The sequence below is a fragment of the Silene latifolia genome, chromosome 5 (assembly GCF_048544455.1).
Source record: "Silene latifolia isolate original U9 population chromosome 5, ASM4854445v1, whole genome shotgun sequence".
NCBI lineage: Eukaryota > Viridiplantae > Streptophyta > Magnoliopsida > Caryophyllales > Caryophyllaceae > Silene > Silene latifolia.
The window spans coordinates 1,315,251-1,337,803 of NC_133530.1; the positions used below are offsets into that span (position 1 = coordinate 1,315,251).

Consider the following 22,553-nt stretch of genomic DNA (forward strand, 5'->3'; position numbering starts at 1 on the left):
GTGAGGCGGTGGTGGTGGCGGTGGCGTGGTGGTGGCGACAATAAGCTGGTTGTGGTGCTGGTGGCGGTAGTAGGCTGGCTGTGATGCTGGTGGCGTCATGGTGGTGTTGGCGGTGGTGGCAGAAGCAATGGCGTGGTGGTGGTGGCAGTGGGGTGGTTGTGGTGGTGGCGGCATGATGGTTGTGGTTGTAGTGGTTTATGTGGGGTGGTTATGGTGGTGGTGATGGTGGCATTTTGATGGTGACTGGTGTGGTGGGAGTCGCAAGTGTGGTGATAGGTGAATAAGGTAGTTGAAGGGTAACAATGGTAATGAAATCTCATACCTCGGGGGGTGGGGGTAAGGAATTAGATGGATTGAAGGGTAAGGGAGGGAGTTTCATTCTCTTTGATTGTGTCAAACAAAGACCAACAAAGTTGTAAGATACTCGTAAACAAAATAAAAGGGCGAGAATTTAGTACATGAATTAGTGAATCGTGAATCGTGATGATTTCAGTCTACTTTCTAGATTTTACAATTGTTAAATAATGTCATTATTCTTCACTATCAATCAAGCAAATAGGATAAGCATTGCTCCAATATCGATCATGATGATTTCAGTCTACTTTCTAGATTTTACCTATGTCAACTTCCAGAGCCTCCATATTTCAGGCCTATTGTCCTCTAACCTCATTCATACGTTCCAATCATCTAAGGAAGTAATTAGAGAATAAAATTATAATATCCTATCAATTAGTAATTCTACAATGGAGATTCAAATGAATCAAGCAGTGATTTTTCATCAGATTACACGGAGGCGCATCTTCTTCTTCTTCATCAACTGATCGACTTTATTTCAGTTGTCTGATCTCATGGACCAACTCCCTATCAAGCAAGTAAGGTGAAAAAGTCGTGTAATGTGATGAAAAATCAATGCTTGATTCATCCGAATCCTCCGTTAAAGAATTACTAATTGATAGGATATTATAATTTTCTTTAATTACTTCCTCAGATGATTGGAACGTATGAATGTTCTCTTCACTTGTTCCCAAATTTACAGAGTAGACCAGATAAGAATATATATAATATATTTTGTATTATTAGAGAATATAAGATAATATAATGACCTGATCTATCATTAATGAAATCGGTTACATATATATAGTAGACCGTCTTGAAGAACAATCCAAGAATATTCCTAAACTATTCTAAGAATATTATATATACTCATAATATTCTCTAATCCTAATAATATCTTTCTAATAACATTATTATATAGTCCCAATCAATCAATCAATCAATACATATATATAAAGCAGAAACTTTTCGAGCGATATTAGAGAGTCCAGCTTTTTTAGAATTCCTAACAAGGATAGATTTCGAACTTTTCGAGCGATATTAGAAAGTCCAACTTTTTTTAGAATTCCTAACAAGAGTAGATTTCGAAACAAATTTAATAAAATTATCCTAATAAAAGTAGATTTCTTAATATTTTAATAAAATTATCCTAATATAAGAAATTTATTTAATAAGATTATTCTAATATAAGTAGGTGATACTCAAAATACACAATGTAACTAATTATATGGTATATTAATATTAATAACATAAACATTAGTCATATATTACATCTTTAATTTCTTTAGTCATACTAACTGAACAATTAACGGAAACCTAAAAAAGTAGCTTAAAAGGTAACTGGAAATTAAGAGCTGATAACTTAATTGATTAAGTAAAAAATGTTTGGCAAACTAATCGAAGTGTAGCCATTTTTTTTGTTAAAATGATATAAAAGGCAATAATAAGTTCTCTATATTTAATATTATAAATTAAAGGAATAAAAAAAACAGGTAACTTATTAGGATAATAGAGAGTCCAACTTTTTTAGAATTCCTAACAAGGGTAGATTTCGAACTTTTCGAGCGATATTAGAAAGTCCAACTTTTTTTAGAATTCCTAACAAGAGTAGATTTCGAAACAAATTTAATAAAATCTATCTATCTATATTAATAAAGGAAGCTTTTTTCGAGCAATATTAGAGTCTCCAACTTTTACGAACTACTAAACATTAATTAATTAAATATCTATCTATATTAATAAAGGAAGCTTTTTTCGAGCAATATTAGAGTCTCCAACTTTTACGAACTACTAAACATTAATTAATTAAAAGTTTAATAAGCATGAAAGTATTTGATTATCTTATGTGTGTAACGTTTCTAATCATGGTCGGCTGGGTTACTGTGTTTCAATTTGACTAGGAATGAAACTTTAAGATAAAAGATACTCCGTAAAAGAAAGATAGAATTGTATGTATATGATTTAATTTGAACTGGTTTAGTCAATGGATTTTTATATTTTTTGGTTCACAAATCCTAAATCAATCCAATTGCTACCTCTTTTAAAGGACTATAAATATAGTGTTTTTAGAGTTTCCCCTCCCATAATTGTGCTATTTACGTTTCTTTGTTAGTTATAGGTAGAGTAGTTTAATTTGTCATCGAGCATTATAGTTGTTTCCATTATTATGTATTTAACGGATTATAATGCATGCACGTTGGTTTTGTCGATTAATTATATGATTAAATTGAGTATCTATATCTATGTATTTATTTTGGTCGGATTGTTGTGCAGGTTGTAACAACTGGAGATGGGTAGAACAAAATATACATTGAAAAGGTATGCACTATATTTTACGATTATGTTTGCATATTTACCTTTCTGCAATATTTGTATTGGTTTACAGAAACAAACTACGCTTAATTGGTTCGATTCTCCACTTTGAATTATTGAACACTTTAGTACAACTAATTCACAAGTTTTAGGTCAAGACGACTTGTGAGACGGTCTTTTTCTATTGCAAAGCCATTCATTTATCACTAAAAGGGGAAATTTTTATATAAATAAACCGTCTTATATAATACTTACTATTAATTATTTGAGGTGTACCTACAATTTTAGCTCCGTAAAATATTAATTTTAAATGTAATTATTCTTCTTGTGATTGTGTGTCTAACAAGGTGCAACTCATCCTTGTGATTGTGTGTCTTGTGACAAATGAATATGGAGCACAATCGATGACTTTGTAAAGTTAGGTCACAGATTTATTATTACCATACATTGATACATAGAGTATAGACACGTTTGAGCTTTTTCTTCTTCTTTTCGAAACCCCCCAAATTTCACTAACTTGGACGACGGCAACGACGATATGACACAAGGGACGAATGTACGATAGTCATCAGAGTTTGATCTTCGATTCGTTATCAGAATCCGACAAAAGGGGAAACAATCCGACACTGGCAACGATAAACGAGAAATTTTCGAATTAATTTGTCATTATGGGAGTAAATTACTCCTATATATGAATGTATACGTGAGAAAACATATTATGAAGACATGAACTACTTTATATATATCTCTACTCTTTATGTCTTGATTAATACGGAGTAACTTTTGTCTTTCTACACTGTTGTTATTGGATAGCTCAGTTCTTTCTTTATGTTTCCGTTGTAAGTTTATAAAAATTGAGGTTGTTTTTATTTTTGCATTTCCTAAAACATGTTTACACCAAAAACATTAATCCGGGCAACAGAGTGTCAAAAATTTATGATAAGAGTTTTGGCAGCAATATGTAGTATAAGAATTTGAAACTACCCCTCCGTCCCGGTCAATTGTTATCGAGAAAAAGGAACATAAAAAAGATCGGGATTGAGAGGGGATATATCTTGAATCTCTATTGTATTCTATCATAGGAGTTAATAAGAACGAAAGTTTGAGATAAGCATATTAGAGTTGTTTTAGTACCCAACAACATACTGAGTATACAATAATAGTGTTTTATTCTAATTATTATACTGTAGTATAATGGATAAGATAAGTAAGCATTGTTATAACTCCTAACAATGGTAAAACACTTACGGATAGAAATAGAGTATTAATAATTTACATCTAATGAATATAAATAGATAAAAAATACTATTATAGTAGAGAAATATGTCACTATTTTTTTTGATAAGGTAAGGAAACTAGATTGATCGAAAATCAATCTATAACATCCTTGTGGATGTCTATAATGACTAATGATTTAATTTGTATTAGCATCGCTATAATTGTATTCGTCAGATCATTTGATTTAGAGAGAGTCCAACTTTATAGAAAGGATTACGAACGATATTATAATCTCCAACCTTTTTGAGTTTGTATGAGCGACGAAAAAAAAAAAAACAGATATAGATAAGTATATTATTAATGTTACGTAAAAACTAAAGCAATAGTCTCATCCAACCTCTTACTCTATACTTTTTATCTCGATCTTTTAAGTCAAATTAAACTTTAAATATTATTTACACACTTACAGTTTATAGGTGATAGAATATTACATGTAGGCCCGTGCATCGCACGGGCATTAAATCTAGTTATCCTAATAAAAGTAGATTTCTTAATATTTTAATAAAATTATCCTAATATAAGAAATTTATTTTAATAAGATTATTCTAATATAAGTAGGTGATACTCAAAATACACAATGTAACTAATTATATGGTATATTAATATTAATAACATAAACATTAGTCATATATTACATCTTTAATTTCATTAGTCATACTAACTGAACAATTAACGGAAACCTAAAAAAGTAGCTTAAAAGGTAACTGGAAATTAAGAGCTGATAACTTAATTGATTAAGTAAAAAATGTTTGGCAAACTAATCGAAATGTAGCCATTTTTTTGTTAAAATGATATAAAAGGCAATAATAAGTTCTCTATATTTAATATTATAAATTAAAGGAATAAAAAAAATAGGTAACTTATTTCTCACATGCTACTCAAATTTTAGTAAATAATTTATCTATCAAATAATTACAGAAAAAAAAAATGAAATTTTGGTCAAAAGCTTATTTCTTTGAAACAAAGCCTAAATATGAGGATTTTCATGATCTCTCGACCTTCCTCATATCTAATTAATTACTTCTTGATGTTTTTCTGTCATTGTTTACTTGGTTTTGACCTTATTGTTAGTAGTTGACCTCAAGTTCCTTTCTAAATTTTATAATCTCCATTATAGCTATTGGTTCAGAATAAATATTAGCAATTAGGCATTGTAACACAAGGTACATATATATACTCCAAAATCATGAGGAACAGAATAAATAAGTAATTGGTTTAAAATAAATGTTAGCTTTCCACATAAGTATAAAAATTATTGTTAGCTCAACAATATGAAAAAGCAAATTTGATCAAAAACGAAAATCTATCACAAGTGTCCAACTATATCGCATTTGTTTTAGATGTAGCAAAAATAAATAAATTTTTAGGCTCAAACTAGATTTTAAGTCGTACCAACCATGCGTGTTATAAATGGGTAAAAATAATTTTAGAATTATTTGAGAAAGCTATAGAATAGACGAGTATATGACATTTAAATAGATAGAAACTATTTTAAGATCTCCCCAAGTTGAAGCGGTTATGGTTTTGAAATTTTTTACCAGCGACAAGTAGGAGCATGTTTAAAAGAATTGATACGATTCGATAATTTTCGGCCAACCTTAAATTTGTAACCAAAAATAATATATTCAGCAAGTCACAGGAAAAAAAAATCAGCATTTGGCAGGGTATAACAAAATTTTGGTAAATAATTAAGATAGTAGGAGAAAAAAATGTTTAAATACAAAGTACTTTAGTTTATTAGAAACGAGAGAAATGTTTAATAATTTTTTGACAAAAAAACGCTTATAAAAGCAAAGTCAAAATCAAATCCAATTAGACATTGTATATTTTGTATAAAAAAAAATGGGCATATAGCCAAACAGAGCTATATAATGATGGTGGTAAACATTATTAGTAGATTAATACAGAGGAACATATGTATATACTCCATAATTGTGATGCATATAATAAATAAGGAATTGGTCATAATAAATGTTATTTATCGTAAATATAAGAATAGTTAGCACTACAATGAGAAAATCACTTTTATTAGAAAGCAAACTCTATTAAAAGTGTTCAATTATATCAGTGCATTTGTTTTGGTTGGAGTGAATGTAAATGGCGATTTATTAGGCCGGTATTAAATTGTATATCGTGTCAACTATGGGCGTTAAGACATACATAAAACTAATATTTACATCTTCATAACTCTTGAAGGAGTTATGGTTTCAACCATTGTTCATTCCCCTTCTCCATATGATATCCTTGCTTTTAAATGACTAGGTATTTGAGTTGGACTCGGCAAGACGAAATTTGCTCTTGAAAATTTCACAATAAATTACATACCCAATGAAGTTAATATAAATCATATTGCCAGTTAACTAATCCTATAATCAAATTTTATAATAAAACTAATGTAGATCTAATCGGATTTACAAGTAATACCCCTACTATCTATCCTAAACTCTAAAAAATTAAACATTTACTCCCTCCCTGGTCAATAGTTTACACTATCCCTCTTTGAGTGTTTCAGTCAATAGTTTACGTTTCTGTTTTAGGTATGTTTATACTCTCTACTTTATCTTTTAAAAATATAAAATTAATTCCCCTCTATTTGTACCTTGGTCTTTATGTATATATTTCCTCCGTCCCGATCAATAGTTATCTATTACTTTTGTCACAAAGATTAAGGAATAAATATGAGTAAATTTGGACCACATGCACATGAGCCACAAAAGGTTGCCAAAAATGGAAATAGATAACTATTCAATGATACACCCGAAAATGGAAATAGATAACTATTGACCGGAACGGAGAGAGTATATGAAGCATATGTAAACATTTTATTGAGACAAATGGAGTATTTAGTTATTGGAGTAGTTAGTTATTCTCTAAGATATAAAGATACATCTATATAATAGACATGCAACTTTAATGACTCATATCTTCATAGCTGTACACGGGGATAATGATGGATTTCAGATACAAAAATATATTTCGTGTTTAACCGGAGACAATATCCATTGAGATCATGCTACGCCATGACGATAAATAGAGACAAGGGGCAGTCACTTAATCGTGTTGAAATTTATATGAACTCTGATTTTAGTCATGGTTAGCTTTATGTAACAACGTAAAGAAACAACATCACCAAGGGATGAATGCTCTGCATTGTTGATAGGGAACAAATATACCAATGCCCCACGAAAGATATTGTTTACATGAAGTTCATAAGAAATAATCAGTCATAATTGTAAATTATGAAAACAAATTCTATTAGTTAAAGATATAACAAATTCTCCAAACATGCTACATATATGATCGAGATACCTGTTGTTTTGCGTACCCTCATTCAACTTTTACACCGTCTTATGCTTACAGAGTCGAATATATGGCTAGATATTGTAGGTTAATCTAATTTGCGAAGCACATAAAGGTTAGCTTCAATTATCACATGTTTATTTTGGTAGAATTAAACCACATTTGGCAATACCGTTTTATGTTAACTAAAAACTGATGGTACCTACAATAATAAAAATAGGTAACTACATAAGTGAATAATACAACTGTCTATTTGGATGTTATACAACTGATATAATTAATACCAAAGAGAGTAACTTTTACGTTACAGGGACTGAAGATCCAGCAGTAATCAACTAAATCAACCAGAAGTTTTATGCGTTCCAATTTCTAACATATTTGGACTTTTTTTATATTTAGTTTAGTTGACTTATGCTACCAAATATGGCAATGTAAACCAACGTTTACAATATGTTGTTCAACAAATTCTTGGAACATTCAACATGCACATTGTTAAAGATAATCCTAATTGGAGCCCCGTGCATCGCACGGGCTTTCCAACTAGTATATATAATAATATTCAGTAATATATTTATTTAGTTCAATCCAGCTTAATATCAATTACCTTCCAGATTTGGTATTAATTTAGAAACTAGAGAACAAATTACACATGAATCAATGCAGTTAATGCATATTTTAAGTATTTATTTCCTTTTTTAATTTCTTAAATACAACACATTGGTATTTATCATTGTTAACTAATAAGACGGACAATGTTTACAGAAGTATATTCTTTTGGGAGTAACAATAACTAATCATACGACAATTCATACCAACAAGGCAACAAAAATGTTACTAACCTAAAAGATAAAAAAAGCTACAAGTTCGTTAACCATGATGCTTGTAACTTCGAGTTTCAAAGGAGTCAGGACTAGCAATTCCTGGCTGAAACCAAAGTTGGTACATGAGGACAAACATAGGCTTGATCCGACACCGTCTTGACTCGGAAAGAGGCGGAGCCTTTATTGGCCAGATTATAACGACCCACCTGAAAATACTTTTGATTGGGAACACAATACTTAAAGCATAACTCTCCATCAATCAAGCTAACAGGAATTACAGTCAGCCAATCATATGCCCTTTTATAAACCTTTCTAACAATTGCTCCAATATCGATCATAGCGACTTCAGTCCACTTGCTAGATTTTACGTCTGTCAACTTCCAGAGGCTCCATATACCACGGTCTTTGTCCTCTTCCTTTGTTACGCCTAGGCCGGTTCCCAAACTTATATAGTGGACCGGAAAATGTAAAAAAATATCAAAGCTCTTTGGACCGTAAAATTGATAAATAGTTTCTGTATCGACATCCATGGCAAAACAAACGCGACAACTATCAGCACACCAGTACATGAATCCCGGGACAAAGAAGGCTAATTCGAGCATTATTACACAGTTCGCTTCTGGAATTTCAACACGCCTCCAAGCTTTATCAACGCCAACCGTAAACACATGCATTTCAAATTTCTTGTGATCCACGTCATCAGAAACACGTACAGCTTTATACCGACCATAGGAATCAACTGCTAAATTATCGCTTACATAATAACAACTATTTAAGGCCCTTAGACGAGGCAGACTAACTATTACTTTCGTCACAAGATTCATCAAATGTAATACTCCTTTGTTCATTCTATCTGAAAGCAAGACTAAGCCATTATAAGAACCCGAGATTCTGGCAGGGGACGGAAATTTAATTTCCGTTACCCTGACTGATTTAGTACACTCTGCCTCCATATAATACGCCTCACATAGCTTATTGAAAACTTGGACAAGGAAACGGGCACGAGTAGTAGATATTTGACAATGCGCTCTAACAAAAACCGGGTCTTTAATTATCTCGTCCCACTGCTTGCACACTTTTCTCGCAACTTCATGCAGGACGTTAGCAGGAAGAAGAATTAGGATGTTAAACGTTATCTCTCTAGGCAGATCGATATAACTCCGACATAAGTGTTTCTTTCTCACTTCGGGTTCTCGCCTCCTGAATCGAAAAATGTAACAACTGAGCATAAGAAACAGAGTTATTCAACGGATTACTCGCTCCAATTTAATAAATTCTTTACGTTTGATTAAAATACTGTTCATACAAGAATAAATTCTTTATGAAATTAGGAGCCCTTTTCGATACGAGTGTTTAATTGAGCAATCGAAGGCTTGAACTATAAACATGAACTTTTGGAGTACCTGATAAAGAGAAGAATGAGAATTATTATGATGACCAAGTTTCCAGCGAGAAGAATAGCGATGCGTAGGTGGTGATCCATCGTCAATTTCCGTAGAATTAGTCTTATGTAAAACGATTTTACTTACTTAACTTGGAAAACCCTAACAATGTTTAATAACCCTCGACCAAATTTGATGTGGGGTGACTACACCCGACCCGATTGACCCGACCCGAAAAAGTTGACCTAAGATCCAAAATTGACCCAAACTACAACCCTTGACTTTGACCAGAAACCCGAATTGACCCGATCCGACTCGAAAATGACCTTAACTTTGTTGACCCGGAACTGACCCGACCAAAAATGACCGATCCAAAACCACCCGACTCACCCTTTTGAAACAGTCATCTCCGTTCGAACCCGTGCTTTATACACGGGTGGAAAAACTAGTTATGGGATTATAAACATTTATAATTTATAATCATTTGCGGATACAGTAGAAGGACCCGAGGTCTCGAGACATCCCAAGACAAAGCTTTTTTGTCTTTTTGGCTTTTGCACAAGACTGTCCAATTTTTAGGCAAAAAAAAACTCAAACTTAAAAATTATGTAAATTATGTAAAAGTCGCAGTCAATATATTTTCAGGAAGGAAAAAAATATATAATTATTTTATTTGGTTTAGTTCAAATTTAATTTATTTTTTTCTATTCTTCTCACTAGGCCAGCTTAATTCAATCCCGATTATATTAAAAGAAAAAAAGGTCTTAAATAGACTATTACAATCGCCAGAAAGTCGTCTGATTGCATTACTTGATTTCTTGTAACAGCTGACCGGGATTTACTTAAAACGGATTCCAACTGACCCATTTTCATAGTTGGGCCACCTGTCTTCCTCGATTTAGACCAAATCAAATCCAGTCCTTGTTTGCTATCTTCATAGGAAGATAATTCTCCCACGCAAAGCTTTTGGCATACCAATGCAGGCCCTGCCAAAGGTATGGCAAACTGCGATGTAGTTGACGATCTGCGATAACCTGCAGTTCTTGGACCCATTTAGACTTCCTTGAAAAACGAGGATGACCCAAAAGGAAGTCATAGACCACCTTGAAATCATGAGGAAGTTTGCGGGATGCCTTAGCAAAGCAACCATTGTAGTCAGAAGCAGCGTCAGAGTCAGAAGGTCTGATTCCAAGCCACTTGATATCGACATCCTCATGATTGACACCCAGATGAGCACAGTCTTGAGACAAACTCCAACCATAAAGCTTAGGTAGATCGCAAGGTAGAGTGTCCAAGAAGGCTAAAAGGTCAAGATGGCGAACATCTAGGTCCGTTACGGCAACAATAGGCACATGAGGACCTAGGTCTTGCCTAAGCTTCCTGAGGAACAAGTAGCTGAATTTATCCCAACTGACTTGGAGCAGTAGAATATCTGATGGATTATCCATACGCGACGTGAATTCCTCTATGACGTCCAAATTAGCAGAGTTGAAAGCCAAAAGCACAAGAGATGCGGAGGTGGACAGCTTGGTAACCTGCTCAAAGGGATAGGTAAAGCCATCTGAAGGGATGTAACGCTTTTTTTCTCCGTGGTCTGTATTGCGGTAAGCAAAAATTTCGCCTAAAACGCGGAAAGTGCCAGTGTCTCCTGGTAGTATGTCATCATCAGGTCTCTTCACAGAAAAGGCATCCTCTGGATCCAAGATTACAATCTCTTCCTTGGGATATATACAAACTTCATCAAGAAAGTCCTCATGATACTCCATACAGTCCTCCTCCTTCCCCGACAACTCCCCAAAGTCGGTCCCAGTTGGGTAAAGCTGGACAACAAGAACTCTGTTTGAAATCAGTTCCACATTTTGTTCTCCGCATTGAGAGTCGCCAGAAAGCAACAGGTCATCTGCAGAGCTACCTGAATCCAAACTGATACCAAGTGATTCGGAACCCTCCCAAGTGCCTCCATCATTAAGTATACCGACATTAATCAAAACTTGACGAAGTGTTTTGGACGAGTCATTATCCAGCACTCGACACTCAGGAAAGAGGAGCATCATGAACAGTTCAGGTTCGCAGGCAAAAGTCTTTCCAATTTGTTTTGCCACTTCGTCGCACACTCGTTCTTTAATATCACTTATCGTATCATCAAGATGCACCTCTAAAGGGTCGATGCCGTCAGTCGAGAGGACATACACCTCTAATTCCTGGTTGACAATCAATTAAAACATGCAAAAAAGAAGGAAAAAAATATCAGGATACTCGATCATTTTGTATAAGAAAGACAGGTAAACAAACAGAAGCACAAGTCAGTTCTATAATTTAAATTTCAATCGATAATTTATTAGTCACAGCAAAATAAAATAAAAACTAACCACAACGGTATCGGTATTGCAGATTTGAACTCCCGATTGCATCTTTTCCTCCATAAGAGAATGGAAATCCTAATTTATAACTCTGAATTCATGTACAATAATAGTAATAGTAATAATAAACATAATCCAAATTTAGATCCCTAATTAAGTTAAATCAATTAATTAATTTAAAGACTGACGGTAACAAGCAAGACTTACTGAGTAATCAACTACGTAATGAAGTGATAAATGTAAAAGGACAATATAATAGAATGGTTTGGGAGAAGCTTTCGATTGTGTTTTATTCAATATCAAAGTCTCAATATATATAGTACAAAGTGAATCTCATATTTTCGGAAATACGATCATAATAATATTCTATCCTTAACTATCAATATTACCGTAATATATCGAATATTACTTCCTATTACCCCCCTCAAGTTGGAGCGGGAGTTCACGAACGCCCAACTTGGGAGGAAAAATCGGTGCATCATCGTTGTCGTCGTAGTTTCAAGACGGGTTCACCAATCGGAGCATGGCTGATCGGCAGCGATAGTCGCCATAGTCATCGTGATGGTCACAATAGTTGCTGATGTTCGATGTTTCGGAAGAAATCGTTGATTTCATTGAAGATAACAGGAACGGCAAGCATTTCAAGCCTGTTAAAAAAATTGGACGGGAACGTTGTCGTTTTTTGGACCCGTCAAATCGTTGTCAAGAAAGTCGCATTTTTTCGAACTTGACAAATTTCGGTGCGTAACTCGCCAGTCGATGCGTATAGGACTCGCCAGACCGAATTTCGCGTAAATCGCAAATAGAGCAAAATATAAGAATTCCACGAAAATCAATTCAAGGAGGACGTACAATTATTTGCTTTGACTTTTTTTTTTTTTTTTTTATTATAAAATAAATCATCACCATAAAATCCCGCCGGAGGGCACCATCATTCATTAGTCCCTCCGGCAGGGCAGCGGAAGATCGTTTTTAGGCCTCAAGAGCGTGAGGCTGTGATACCATGTAAAAGGACAATATAATAGAATGGTTTGGGAGAAGCTTTCGATTGTGTTTTATTCAATATCAAAGTCTCAATATATAGTACAAAGTGAATCTCATATTTTCGGAAATACGATCATAATAATATTCTATCCTTAACTATCAATATTACCGTAATATATCGAATATTACTTCCTATTAATAAAACTTCAAATTAAACGGCGGTATTTATTTGTTTTGGTGTTTATCTCGTCTATGAAATAATTTTGGGATTGGTTCGGAGACCAAACGTTCAAATAGCCTGTATTTTTTTTTCTTTCCGTAAGCTATAATATTTCATCATTAAATTCAAAATTATGATCTTTTAATTGAAATAAAATAAAATTCATAATATTTCAGAAAAAAATTTATTATTATAAAATACAATAATATAAAATTAGACTTTTACTCCATTAATTAGACTTCGGCCTAAAATAATTAGACGTGATTCCATTTTACAGTTGTGGTAATAAAATAGATGTTTGATACATATATGTAATGTATTTATCCACAAATTACAATAAGCTTCTCAAAGGAGATAGTTTTGATTCGGCGGAAGATACCTAATCGATCCTTCGTCTATGTTGAGATAGGGAGGAGAAAGGGATGGCAAGTGTGATTTACGACCCTTATGATTAGTTTTACCCATGAGCACTCAGATCAACTGGCAAGGGGTTGTTCTAGCTTAACTTGAGATCTCGTGTTCGATCCCTGGGAATGCAGCAGTGTTAAAACTCATGAAGGAGAGCTTTACCACCCTAGTGCTCCTACCCTGCTCGAATCCGGATTAAACCGGATGGTTTACACCAAAAAAAATGATTAGTTTTTTCTTTGTTCTAGCGCTATTTTCAAAACTATTTAACGAATAAACGTGGATTAAGTAGTTAAACCAATCATCTAGTTGATCAAGTGACGGAACGTTGTAAATACTCAAACACAATATGAGTGCAGAAGAAATTCATAAATAAATACTTGTAATACTTTTACAAAGATAAAAGGGTACAAGTTTTGAAGGAGTTAAGACTTAAGAGTAGCATTCCGACGTGCACAAATTCTTGTTTACAACTATTGTAAACAAAAACAATTTACAACGGATCTATAAATCCATCTAAACCAACACGTTTTTTGGGGATAATGGTGCTTTTCACCCTTTCGTTGTGACTTACAACGGTTATAAGCAAGACTTACTGCCTTCGGTGAAATCAAAGTTGGTACATGATGAAAACAAGAGGCACCACCATAATACAGCCCCAAGTCGACTACAAAAGATACGCAGCTTTCGTTGGCTAGATTATAACATATCAACCTGGAGGACGTCGTGCTAATAACACCCCAATAAAAGCATAACTCTCCATGAATAAAGCTTACAGGCCTTATAGACGGGGAATTGGAATTATAGGCCGTCCATTCACCATTAGTAACCTTGGTAACTATTGCTACAATATCGATCATTGCAATTGTAGTCCACTCACTAGATTTTACGTCTGTCAACTTTAGAAGCTTCCATATACCAGGCTTAAAGCAGTCTTCGGCCATTATGCCTAAAGCAGTTCCCATATTTATAAAGTACCTTTTATAAAATACACTATCTACGCTCTTTGGTAAGGAAATCAAATAAAGGATTTCTGTATCGATGTCCATGGCCAAAGAAACGGAATTAATAGTACACCACCAATACATAAATCCTGCAATAAAGATCCCACGACTCCAATCTAAACGACTCATGAAAAATAATAAGTCTAAGCCTAGAAAATGTTGAAGATCAATAGGTCTCCAAGCTTTATCAACGATAGTAAACACACTCATTGTATATCTATTACTAGAACAGTAATCGAGGAGAAAATGCACCATTTTATACTGACCAGAGGAATTAACTGCAAGAGTATACGATCTACTGTAAAGTTCTTGCTCAACCACAGGAACGACAAGAGGCAGACTAACAATTAGTTTCGTAAGAGGATTCATTAGATAAACCTTTCTTGAATCGTGTTTATCACAAAACAAGACTAAGCCATTACATGAACCCTGAATCATGGCCGGGAAGGGTACTTCGATTTTTGTTACCTTTACTGATGATTCCGCACTGTCTTTGTCACCATAATAGATGTTCTCTAGCTTATATTGAGATTGTATGATGATTGAAGCAGAAGTATTAGTAGTAGGCATTTGGCAATGCGCTCTAACAAAAAAAAGGTCGCTAACTATATCATACCACTCCTTGCACACGTATCTCACAACCTCTTGCAGGTGTTTAGCCGGAAGAAAAAGTAGGATGTTAAATATGACGTCTTTAGGAAGGTAGATAATACGAGTATGTGTTTCTTTGTGTTTCACGTGGTCATCGTCCACTCTCCGCTCCTGAAAAATCGAAAAGTTCAACAATGGAGCAAACGAAACAGAGTTGTATACGAATTAGATACTTTTGATTAAAATACTCCTCGTACAAGAATTTCTGATTCATCTGAGAAATTCTAAGGCTTAAACTATTAACATGAACTTTTGATAATGGAAAAGAGACAATTAAATAAAATAAATAATGAAGTACCTGAGAAAGAGAAGAAGTAGAATTGTGACGACCAAGTTTCCAGCGAAAAGGATCGAAATACATAGGTGGAGTCTTCGTCGAATTACAATTCATGGACTATACAACCGGTTGTATATGATGTACGATACAACCGGTTGTATATGATGTACGACGTAGAATCTGCGCTTTGTGATACAGTAATAAAGTATCCGAGATGTTAAAGAATATGAGCTTTATTAGAAAGTATCGACTTCATTAACTTTGAAAAAAAAAATATATATAAGCTCGGATTTTTATGCTTGGTTGTACAATGCTTATGTTAGTTCTGGTTGTATAATCCTATTTGTGGTCGAATTAGTCTTAAACTGAAAACCCTAACAGTGTAAACCCTAACCATTGTTGGCAGTCTTTTTAATTAAGATATAAAAAAACCGTAGTATTCCGAATTAAAAAAAAAAAGAGATTATAGAAACAATAACTTAAAATTAGACTTGTTATTAATTAATGAAGGCCACAGAGGCTAGTACCTGACTATATTAGACTCAACCCGAAAACATTTTAACCTAAAATAATTAGACTTGATATAGTGTCAGGTATTGAGTAATTCGAAAGGAGATTATTCTGATTATCGGCGAGAGATACTTAATCTATCCTTCGTCTATGTTGAGATAGGCAACAGAAGGGATGGCAAGCGTGATTTACGACCCTTACAAGTTGGAAATTAACCTTAAAAATGTATTTATCCACAAGTTACAGTAAGCTTCCCAAAAGAGATTGTTCTGAATAATCTTCTGATTATCGGCAGGAGATAGTTAATCCATGGGATTATATAGGTTTACAAAAAAATTCTTGTTTAAGACACGCATTTAAGTCTTGAATTTAAAACAGGCTAACTAAGTAAATTAGACAAAAGCATGCATTATGCCTAGAGTCTACTAGTAAAAAAAATTGTCTTATCTATTCATCAAATTCTCAATAATTCTTCCTTCAATTCTTCATACTCGATCAACATAAATTCATATCAAATTAACTTGAAGCTTCATCAATGGCGATGCATTACACTCTGATTTCTCTGAATTACAAAATCTCAACTTAAATTTTAGGGATTTTCCCATATGTAGCCCTCTATTACTGATTTCTAGAATTAAAGCTTCAATCAACAATTTATTAGTCGCCAAAAAAAAAACTCCATAAATCTGCAGGCTCCAAACGGGTCAAATAGACATAACACCAATAATATGATACTTGACATGTCTCAAACTTAAGACAGATATGCCCGTTTTAAATGACAATTTGTGCGAGACGGTTTTACACTGAAACCGTCTTATTCTAGAATTTGTGTTAAGTTACATCACCCTTTTTAACCGTTGTTCCCATATTGATCATGGCGATTTCAATCCACTTGCTAGATTTTACGTCTGTCCACTTCCAACATAATGAAAACAAGAGGCATCATCAACAATGACCGAAAGTTATAAATACTTCAAACGTAATACGAGTAATTTCATAAATAATAGTTTTACAAAGACAAAATAAAACCAAGTGGTGTTAGTCCAGTGGTAGCCGAGTTAAACCTTGAAGCTTGCAGAAATGCAGGAGTTGAGAGATCTCGGGTTCGACTAGCAGTTGGGGTGATATCACTTGGCCACTGCAGCCTCCGAAGGGGTGGCTTACATGGTCCATGTGATGGTGCTAGAATGCATGAGCTAATTACGCAGGTAACTATTCAAGTTTTGATGGAGGTTAGGGTAGCATTCTTTGGTGAAACGAAAGATGGTACATGATGAAAACAAGAAGCAGCATTATACCGCGCCTTGACCTCGAAAGAAACAAAGCTTTTGTTGGCCAAATTATTTTTTTTTTGGTTTAAACCGGGGTGTCCACCGTCGACAACAGTGTATAATCCCCTCGCCGCGCGTGCTCTCACGAAGAGGTAAACGGCTGGCCAAAGAATTTGCTCCATTCCCATTGGCAGGGATCGAACCCCTGACCTCATGGTTAAGGGATGAGGTGAGCAACCACCACACCAAACACATTTGGTTTTTTGTTGGCCAAATTATAACGAATCACCAAAGACGACTTGTCGCTGATATATTGATAAAAGCAAAAGCATAACTCTCCATCAATCAAACTAACCGGGTTCATAAGCAAGAAACTAAAGGTCTCTTTATAATTACTAACCTTTCTAACTATTGCTCCAATATCGATCATGGCGATTTTAGTCCACGCAGTACTAGATTTTACGTCTGTCAATTTTAGAAGCTTCAATATACCACACTTATTCTCATCTTCCGTGATTAAGCCTAGATCAGTTCCCATACGTATAACGCGGCTTTTACGAAAAAACCTCTTTATGTCTATATCCGTCGGCCAAGAAATCCGAAGAATGGTTTCTTTATCGACATCCATGGCAAAAGAAAAATGATAACTATTACACCAATATAGAAATCCCGCGATAAGAAGCCCGTGTCTTTTAAATATATGAATCAAGGATATACCTTCAAGATGTTCAAGATTAATACGTCTCCAAGCTTTATCAACACCGATAGTAAACACACTCATTTCAGAATCCTCAGGGGATTCATAGAGGGAAAAACACACCATTTTATACTGACCAGAGGAATTAACTGCGAAACTATAAAATGTACCAAAAGGTTTCCGCTGCACCACACGAACCACAGGAGGCAGACTAAACATTAGTTTCCTAAGAGGATTCATTAGATGAACGTTCCCTAAATCCCGGTCATCAGAAACCAAGATTAAGCCATTAAATGAACCCTGAATTTTGACCGGGAAGGGTAATTTGATTTTTGTTAACTTGACGGATTTTTTGGAAGCGTATGTGTCAGCACAATACAATTTATCTCGCTTATCGTGAGATTGTATGATGAAAGAGGCAGACGCAGAAGCAGTAGTAGGCATTTGACAATGCGCTCTAACAAAAAAAGGGTCGCTAACTATATCATACCACTGCTTGCACACGTATCTCATAACGTCTTGTAGGAGTTTAGCAGGAAGAAAACGTAGGATGTTAAATATGACCTCTTTAGGAAGGTAGTTAATACGAGCACGTCGTTTTTCTCTGTCTCGTTTTCGCTTGCTGGGAGCAGAAACTTTGTTTTTCGCTTTGTCGTCTACTTTCGGCTCCTGAAAAGTTATAAGCTATAAATAAAATCTTTACGTTTGATTAAAAAATAATCGAGCAAGAATAAAAACGAGAAGAATCTATTCGAATTTAAAACTGTAAAGGGCTACTACATTCATAATCTGTTTCATTGAGCAATTCTAAGGCTTAAAAATATAAACATGATGAATTTTTTATTATTGAAAAAAATAATTAAAATACAAAAATGAATTACCTGAGAAGAATGAGAATTTTGACGAGCAAGTTTCCAGCGAGTAGGATATCGATGCATAGGTGTAACTGCAACTCCAGTCTTCATTGTAGATTTTGGTCGAATTAGTCTCGTGTAAAACTTACATCCTTAGAACAGTAAACCCTAACAATATAAACCCTAACCAAATTTAATAATGAATTATTGTTGGCAGTATTTTAAGAGTATTTTACAAAATCATAACTTCCCCTTAATATTACCCGTATTATGGGATTATAATCATTGGGGTCGAGACATAGCAAAACCACCAATACTTATTTTGTTTAATAAAGGTGGTTAATTGATAAAAGATGAGATGATCAAATGATCAATGGTGAACATAAGTCAGAGGAAAAGTTTTAGTAATATCTTCAGTCATCCAATGAACGTACAACTGTACAAGCAAGCTATATATATCAAAGAAAAGGATAGCTAAAAGGACGCCTAAGTTAATGTCCAGGAAGAAGGAAAGGCACCAACAGTAAAGTAACATAAATATAGGAAATCAATATTCCATATTTCCTATATTTTCTATTACTCCCCCTAAGTTGGAGCAGTAGGAGCACGAATGCCCAACTTACGACATAAATATGCGAAAGCGTCACGTCCAAGAGCTTTGGTAAACAAGTCGGCAATTTGCTCTGGGCTTCGAATACGCAAATAGGATTATACATCCAGTTGTACCATAAGCATGGTACATCCAAGTATAAGAATTCGAGCTTACTTGTAATTTTTCCTGAGCTAATTTAAATTTCATGTTTTTAATGTGTAAATGAATGAACTCAATACTTTCTAATAAAGCTCATATTCTTTAATATAAAGCTCAGATACTTTGACACAAAGCTCAGGTTCTACACCGTACAACATATACATCTGGTTGTATAGTCCATGAATTGCTTCGAATATGGTGAGTGACGATGTTCTTGTTCAACAAATGTTGTCTAATAAAATGACAATCAATCTCGATATGTTTGGTGCGATCATGGAAAACCGGGTTCTTGGCAATGTGGAGTGCAGACTTATTATCACAAAAAAGGTGCATAGACTGCTCGTGTCTTATGTTAAGTGAGGCAAGAAAAGATTTGAGCCAAATGAGCTCACTGGTCACCGCGGCCATAGCACGATATTCCGCTTCCGCCGTGGATTTTGCTACAGTCGGTTGTTTTCGCACTTTCCAAGAGATAGGAGTGGTGTCAAGTGCCACAAAGTAACCAGTGAGGGACCGACGTGTTAACGGGCACCGAGCATAATCAGAATCGGAGTAGCCATTGAGCTGAAGTTTTGCATCCTTCCTCATCACGATTCCTTTATCAGGATCTCCCTTAAGATATTTCACAACCCGTATCGCAGCTTCCCAATGATCTTTCCTTGGACTTTGCACGAATTGAGATAAAACATGGACGGCATATAGAATATCTGGTCTCGTGATTGTGAGATAGACAAGTCTTCCCACTAAGCGCCTGTACATGAGAGGGTCCTTCAACAAAGGACTAGTCGAGAGAGACAACTCGTGGTTTTGTGCGATGGGTGTATATGCTGGTTTTGCACCCATCAGTTTTGCTTCTTTTATGATTTCAAGGGCATATTTTCGTTGACAAAGGAACAAACCCGACTCTCCATGCGCAACTTCGATTCCCAAAAAAAACCGCAACCGGCCCAAATCTTTTATACCGAATTTGGTGTCTAGGAAATTCTTTAGCCGATTGTTTGCTTCAAAGTTGCTACTAACAATGATCATATCGTCGACATAAACTAAGAGAGCAAGAAAATTACCTCCTTTGTTCATTGTAAACAATGAATAGTCAGCAAGAGATTGAGTGAACCCATAAGCACGTAAAGCATCCGTCAACTTGGCAAACCAATTTCGTGAGGCTTGTTTGAGCCCATATATAGATTTTCGCAACCTGCAAACCTTACCCTTTTCACGAGTTTCGAACCCCTGTGGGAGTCGCATGTATACTTCCTCATCGAGATCACCATGGAGGAAAGCATTGTTGATGTCAAGTTGCTCAATGTTCCATTTCTTTGTCACAGCAATGGCTAATAGAAGCCGAACACTAGTCATCTTCGCCACGGGTGCAAAGGTCTCGTGGTAATCAATGCCTTCTATCTGAGTGAAACCTTGAGCAACTAACCGAGCTTTGTATCTTTCAACAGTGCCATTTGCCTTGAGTTTTACCTTGTACACCCATTTACAACCTATGGGTTTCTTACCATCAGGTAAATCAACAATGGTCCATGTCTTATTGTTTTCAAGAGCTTCAATTTTCTCGCCCATCGCCTCTCGCCATTCACGATGCTTCACGGCTTCGAAATAATTCCGAGGTTCTTGTATTGTATCCACAACTCCAAGAAAATTCTGGTGAGACAGTGAGAAACAACTACTAGTGGCATAATCAATTATTGGATAACGAGTACCTTTCATAGTTGACGGTGATCGGAATGAGTGAGTTACTTCGGAAGTGACACGAGTGGATTTGCACAAGTAATCTCGCTTCCATGCAGGCTCGAATTTTTGTCTCTCACCCCTCCCCATTCGTACTACATTTTCCTCCAAGTTCTCTCGATTCTTTGTTATTATTCCCACTTTGTTTGTAGTATCATGGTTGATGGTCCAGTTTGTCAATTGATACGTTGGGATTGGGCTCGGTATTGTTGGTTTGAAATTCGGCTGTTATTGTTTGTTGTGGGTCCGGTGTTTTGGGGTGTTTGGGCTGAGGTATCATAAATGTGAGTTGGCTGTATGTATGGTTGTATGATGGGCTCAATTATGGCCAATTCGTCTGTGGGCTCAGCTGGAGGATTTTGTGTTGACTCATGGACTGCTTCATGTTCATATGGAAACACATGTTCATAAAAGTGGACATCACGAGAAACAAAGTGTTGTTTTGTTTTCAAGTCGTAAACACACCATCCCTTTTGAGATTTGGGATACCCTATGAACATACAACGAATTCCGCGCTCCTTAAACTTGTCTTTTGGACGTTGTTTGTTATGGGCATAAGCAAGGCATCCAAACACTCTCAGGTGATCTAGATTAGGAGCATGGCCATATAATAGCTCATATGGTGTTTTTCCATCCAAAACTTTTGTGGGTGTCCTATTTATGAGGTAAGCAGCAGTTAGGACACACTCCCCCCAAAACTCAATGGGCAAATTCGCTTGGAACCGAAGGGCCCTCGCTTTCTCTAGAATATGTCTATGTTTTCTCTCGACACGGCCATTTTGTTGGGGAGTATCCACTAAACTGGTTTGGAAAATCATGCCATTTTCTTGATAAAAGAGTTTTAAAGGTCCCGAGAGAAACTCGGTTCCATTATCACTTTGAACTATCTTGACTTGACTTCCAAACTGGGTATTTACCATTTTACAAAAATATACCATTAAATCACACACCTCCCGTCTATCTCTCATAAGGTGGACCCATACACTTCGGCTATGGTCATCAACAACAGTTAAAAAATAATGAGCACCGGATAAGCTATTTTCTCTATATGGTCCCCAAATGTCACAATGGATTAAGTGAAATAAATTGTCATGTCTCTTATTATTTAACGGAAAACTCAATCTTGTCTGCTTTGATCGACAACAAGGGTCACAAATAAAATTCGGATCAATGCGTAATTGTTTTGAAAGTAATTTGCTAAAAGAAGAAAAAACTTGACTTGAAGGATGACCAAGTCTCCTATGCCATACCCGTGCTTCATCAACCCCAACTCGTGCCACCATGTCTCCAACGCGCGTCATGTAATATACACCATCTCGCAACTCACCCCGTCCAATTTCCGTCTTCATAGATTGGTCCTGTATTATACAACAATTAGAATTAAAAACCACTAAGCAATTAT

The 22,553-nt window shown here is 35.2% G+C and overlaps 4 protein-coding genes across 4 annotated transcripts; all 4 read right to left on the minus strand.

Annotated features, from left to right (window-relative positions):
• Positions 1–8,013: 8,013 nt before the first annotated feature.
• LOC141655773 (uncharacterized) lies at positions 8,014–9,541 on the minus strand. Its single transcript, XM_074462831.1, has 2 exons — positions 9,449–9,541; positions 8,014–9,245 (listed from the first exon to the last, which is right to left on the minus strand). Exons 1-2 carry the CDS (start codon positions 9,526–9,528, stop codon positions 8,135–8,137), a joined length of 1,191 nt encoding a protein of 396 aa, XP_074318932.1. The 5' UTR covers positions 9,529–9,541; the 3' UTR covers positions 8,014–8,134.
• A 724-nt stretch (positions 9,542–10,265) lies between these two features.
• Positions 10,266–11,846, minus strand: LOC141655774 (uncharacterized). The gene is made up of 2 exons (XM_074462832.1): positions 11,797–11,846; positions 10,266–11,628 (listed from the first exon to the last, which is right to left on the minus strand). The coding sequence occupies exons 1-2, from the start codon at positions 11,836–11,838 to the stop codon at positions 10,336–10,338; spliced, it is 1,335 nt and encodes a 444-aa protein (XP_074318933.1). The 5' UTR covers positions 11,839–11,846; the 3' UTR covers positions 10,266–10,335.
• Positions 11,847–13,467: 1,621 nt separating this feature from the next.
• On the minus strand, positions 13,468–15,445 carry LOC141657926 (putative F-box protein At3g52320). The gene is made up of 3 exons (XM_074465318.1): positions 15,353–15,445; positions 14,176–15,165; positions 13,468–13,518 (listed from the first exon to the last, which is right to left on the minus strand). The coding sequence occupies exons 1-3, from the start codon at positions 15,443–15,445 to the stop codon at positions 13,468–13,470; spliced, it is 1,134 nt and encodes a 377-aa protein (XP_074321419.1).
• A 1,348-nt stretch (positions 15,446–16,793) lies between these two features.
• LOC141655775 (uncharacterized) lies at positions 16,794–18,965 on the minus strand. The gene is made up of 2 exons (XM_074462833.1): positions 18,691–18,965; positions 16,794–18,478 (listed from the first exon to the last, which is right to left on the minus strand). Exons 1-2 carry the CDS (start codon positions 18,772–18,774, stop codon positions 17,330–17,332), a joined length of 1,233 nt encoding a protein of 410 aa, XP_074318934.1. The 5' UTR covers positions 18,775–18,965; the 3' UTR covers positions 16,794–17,329.
• Positions 18,966–22,553: the final 3,588 nt, after the last annotated feature.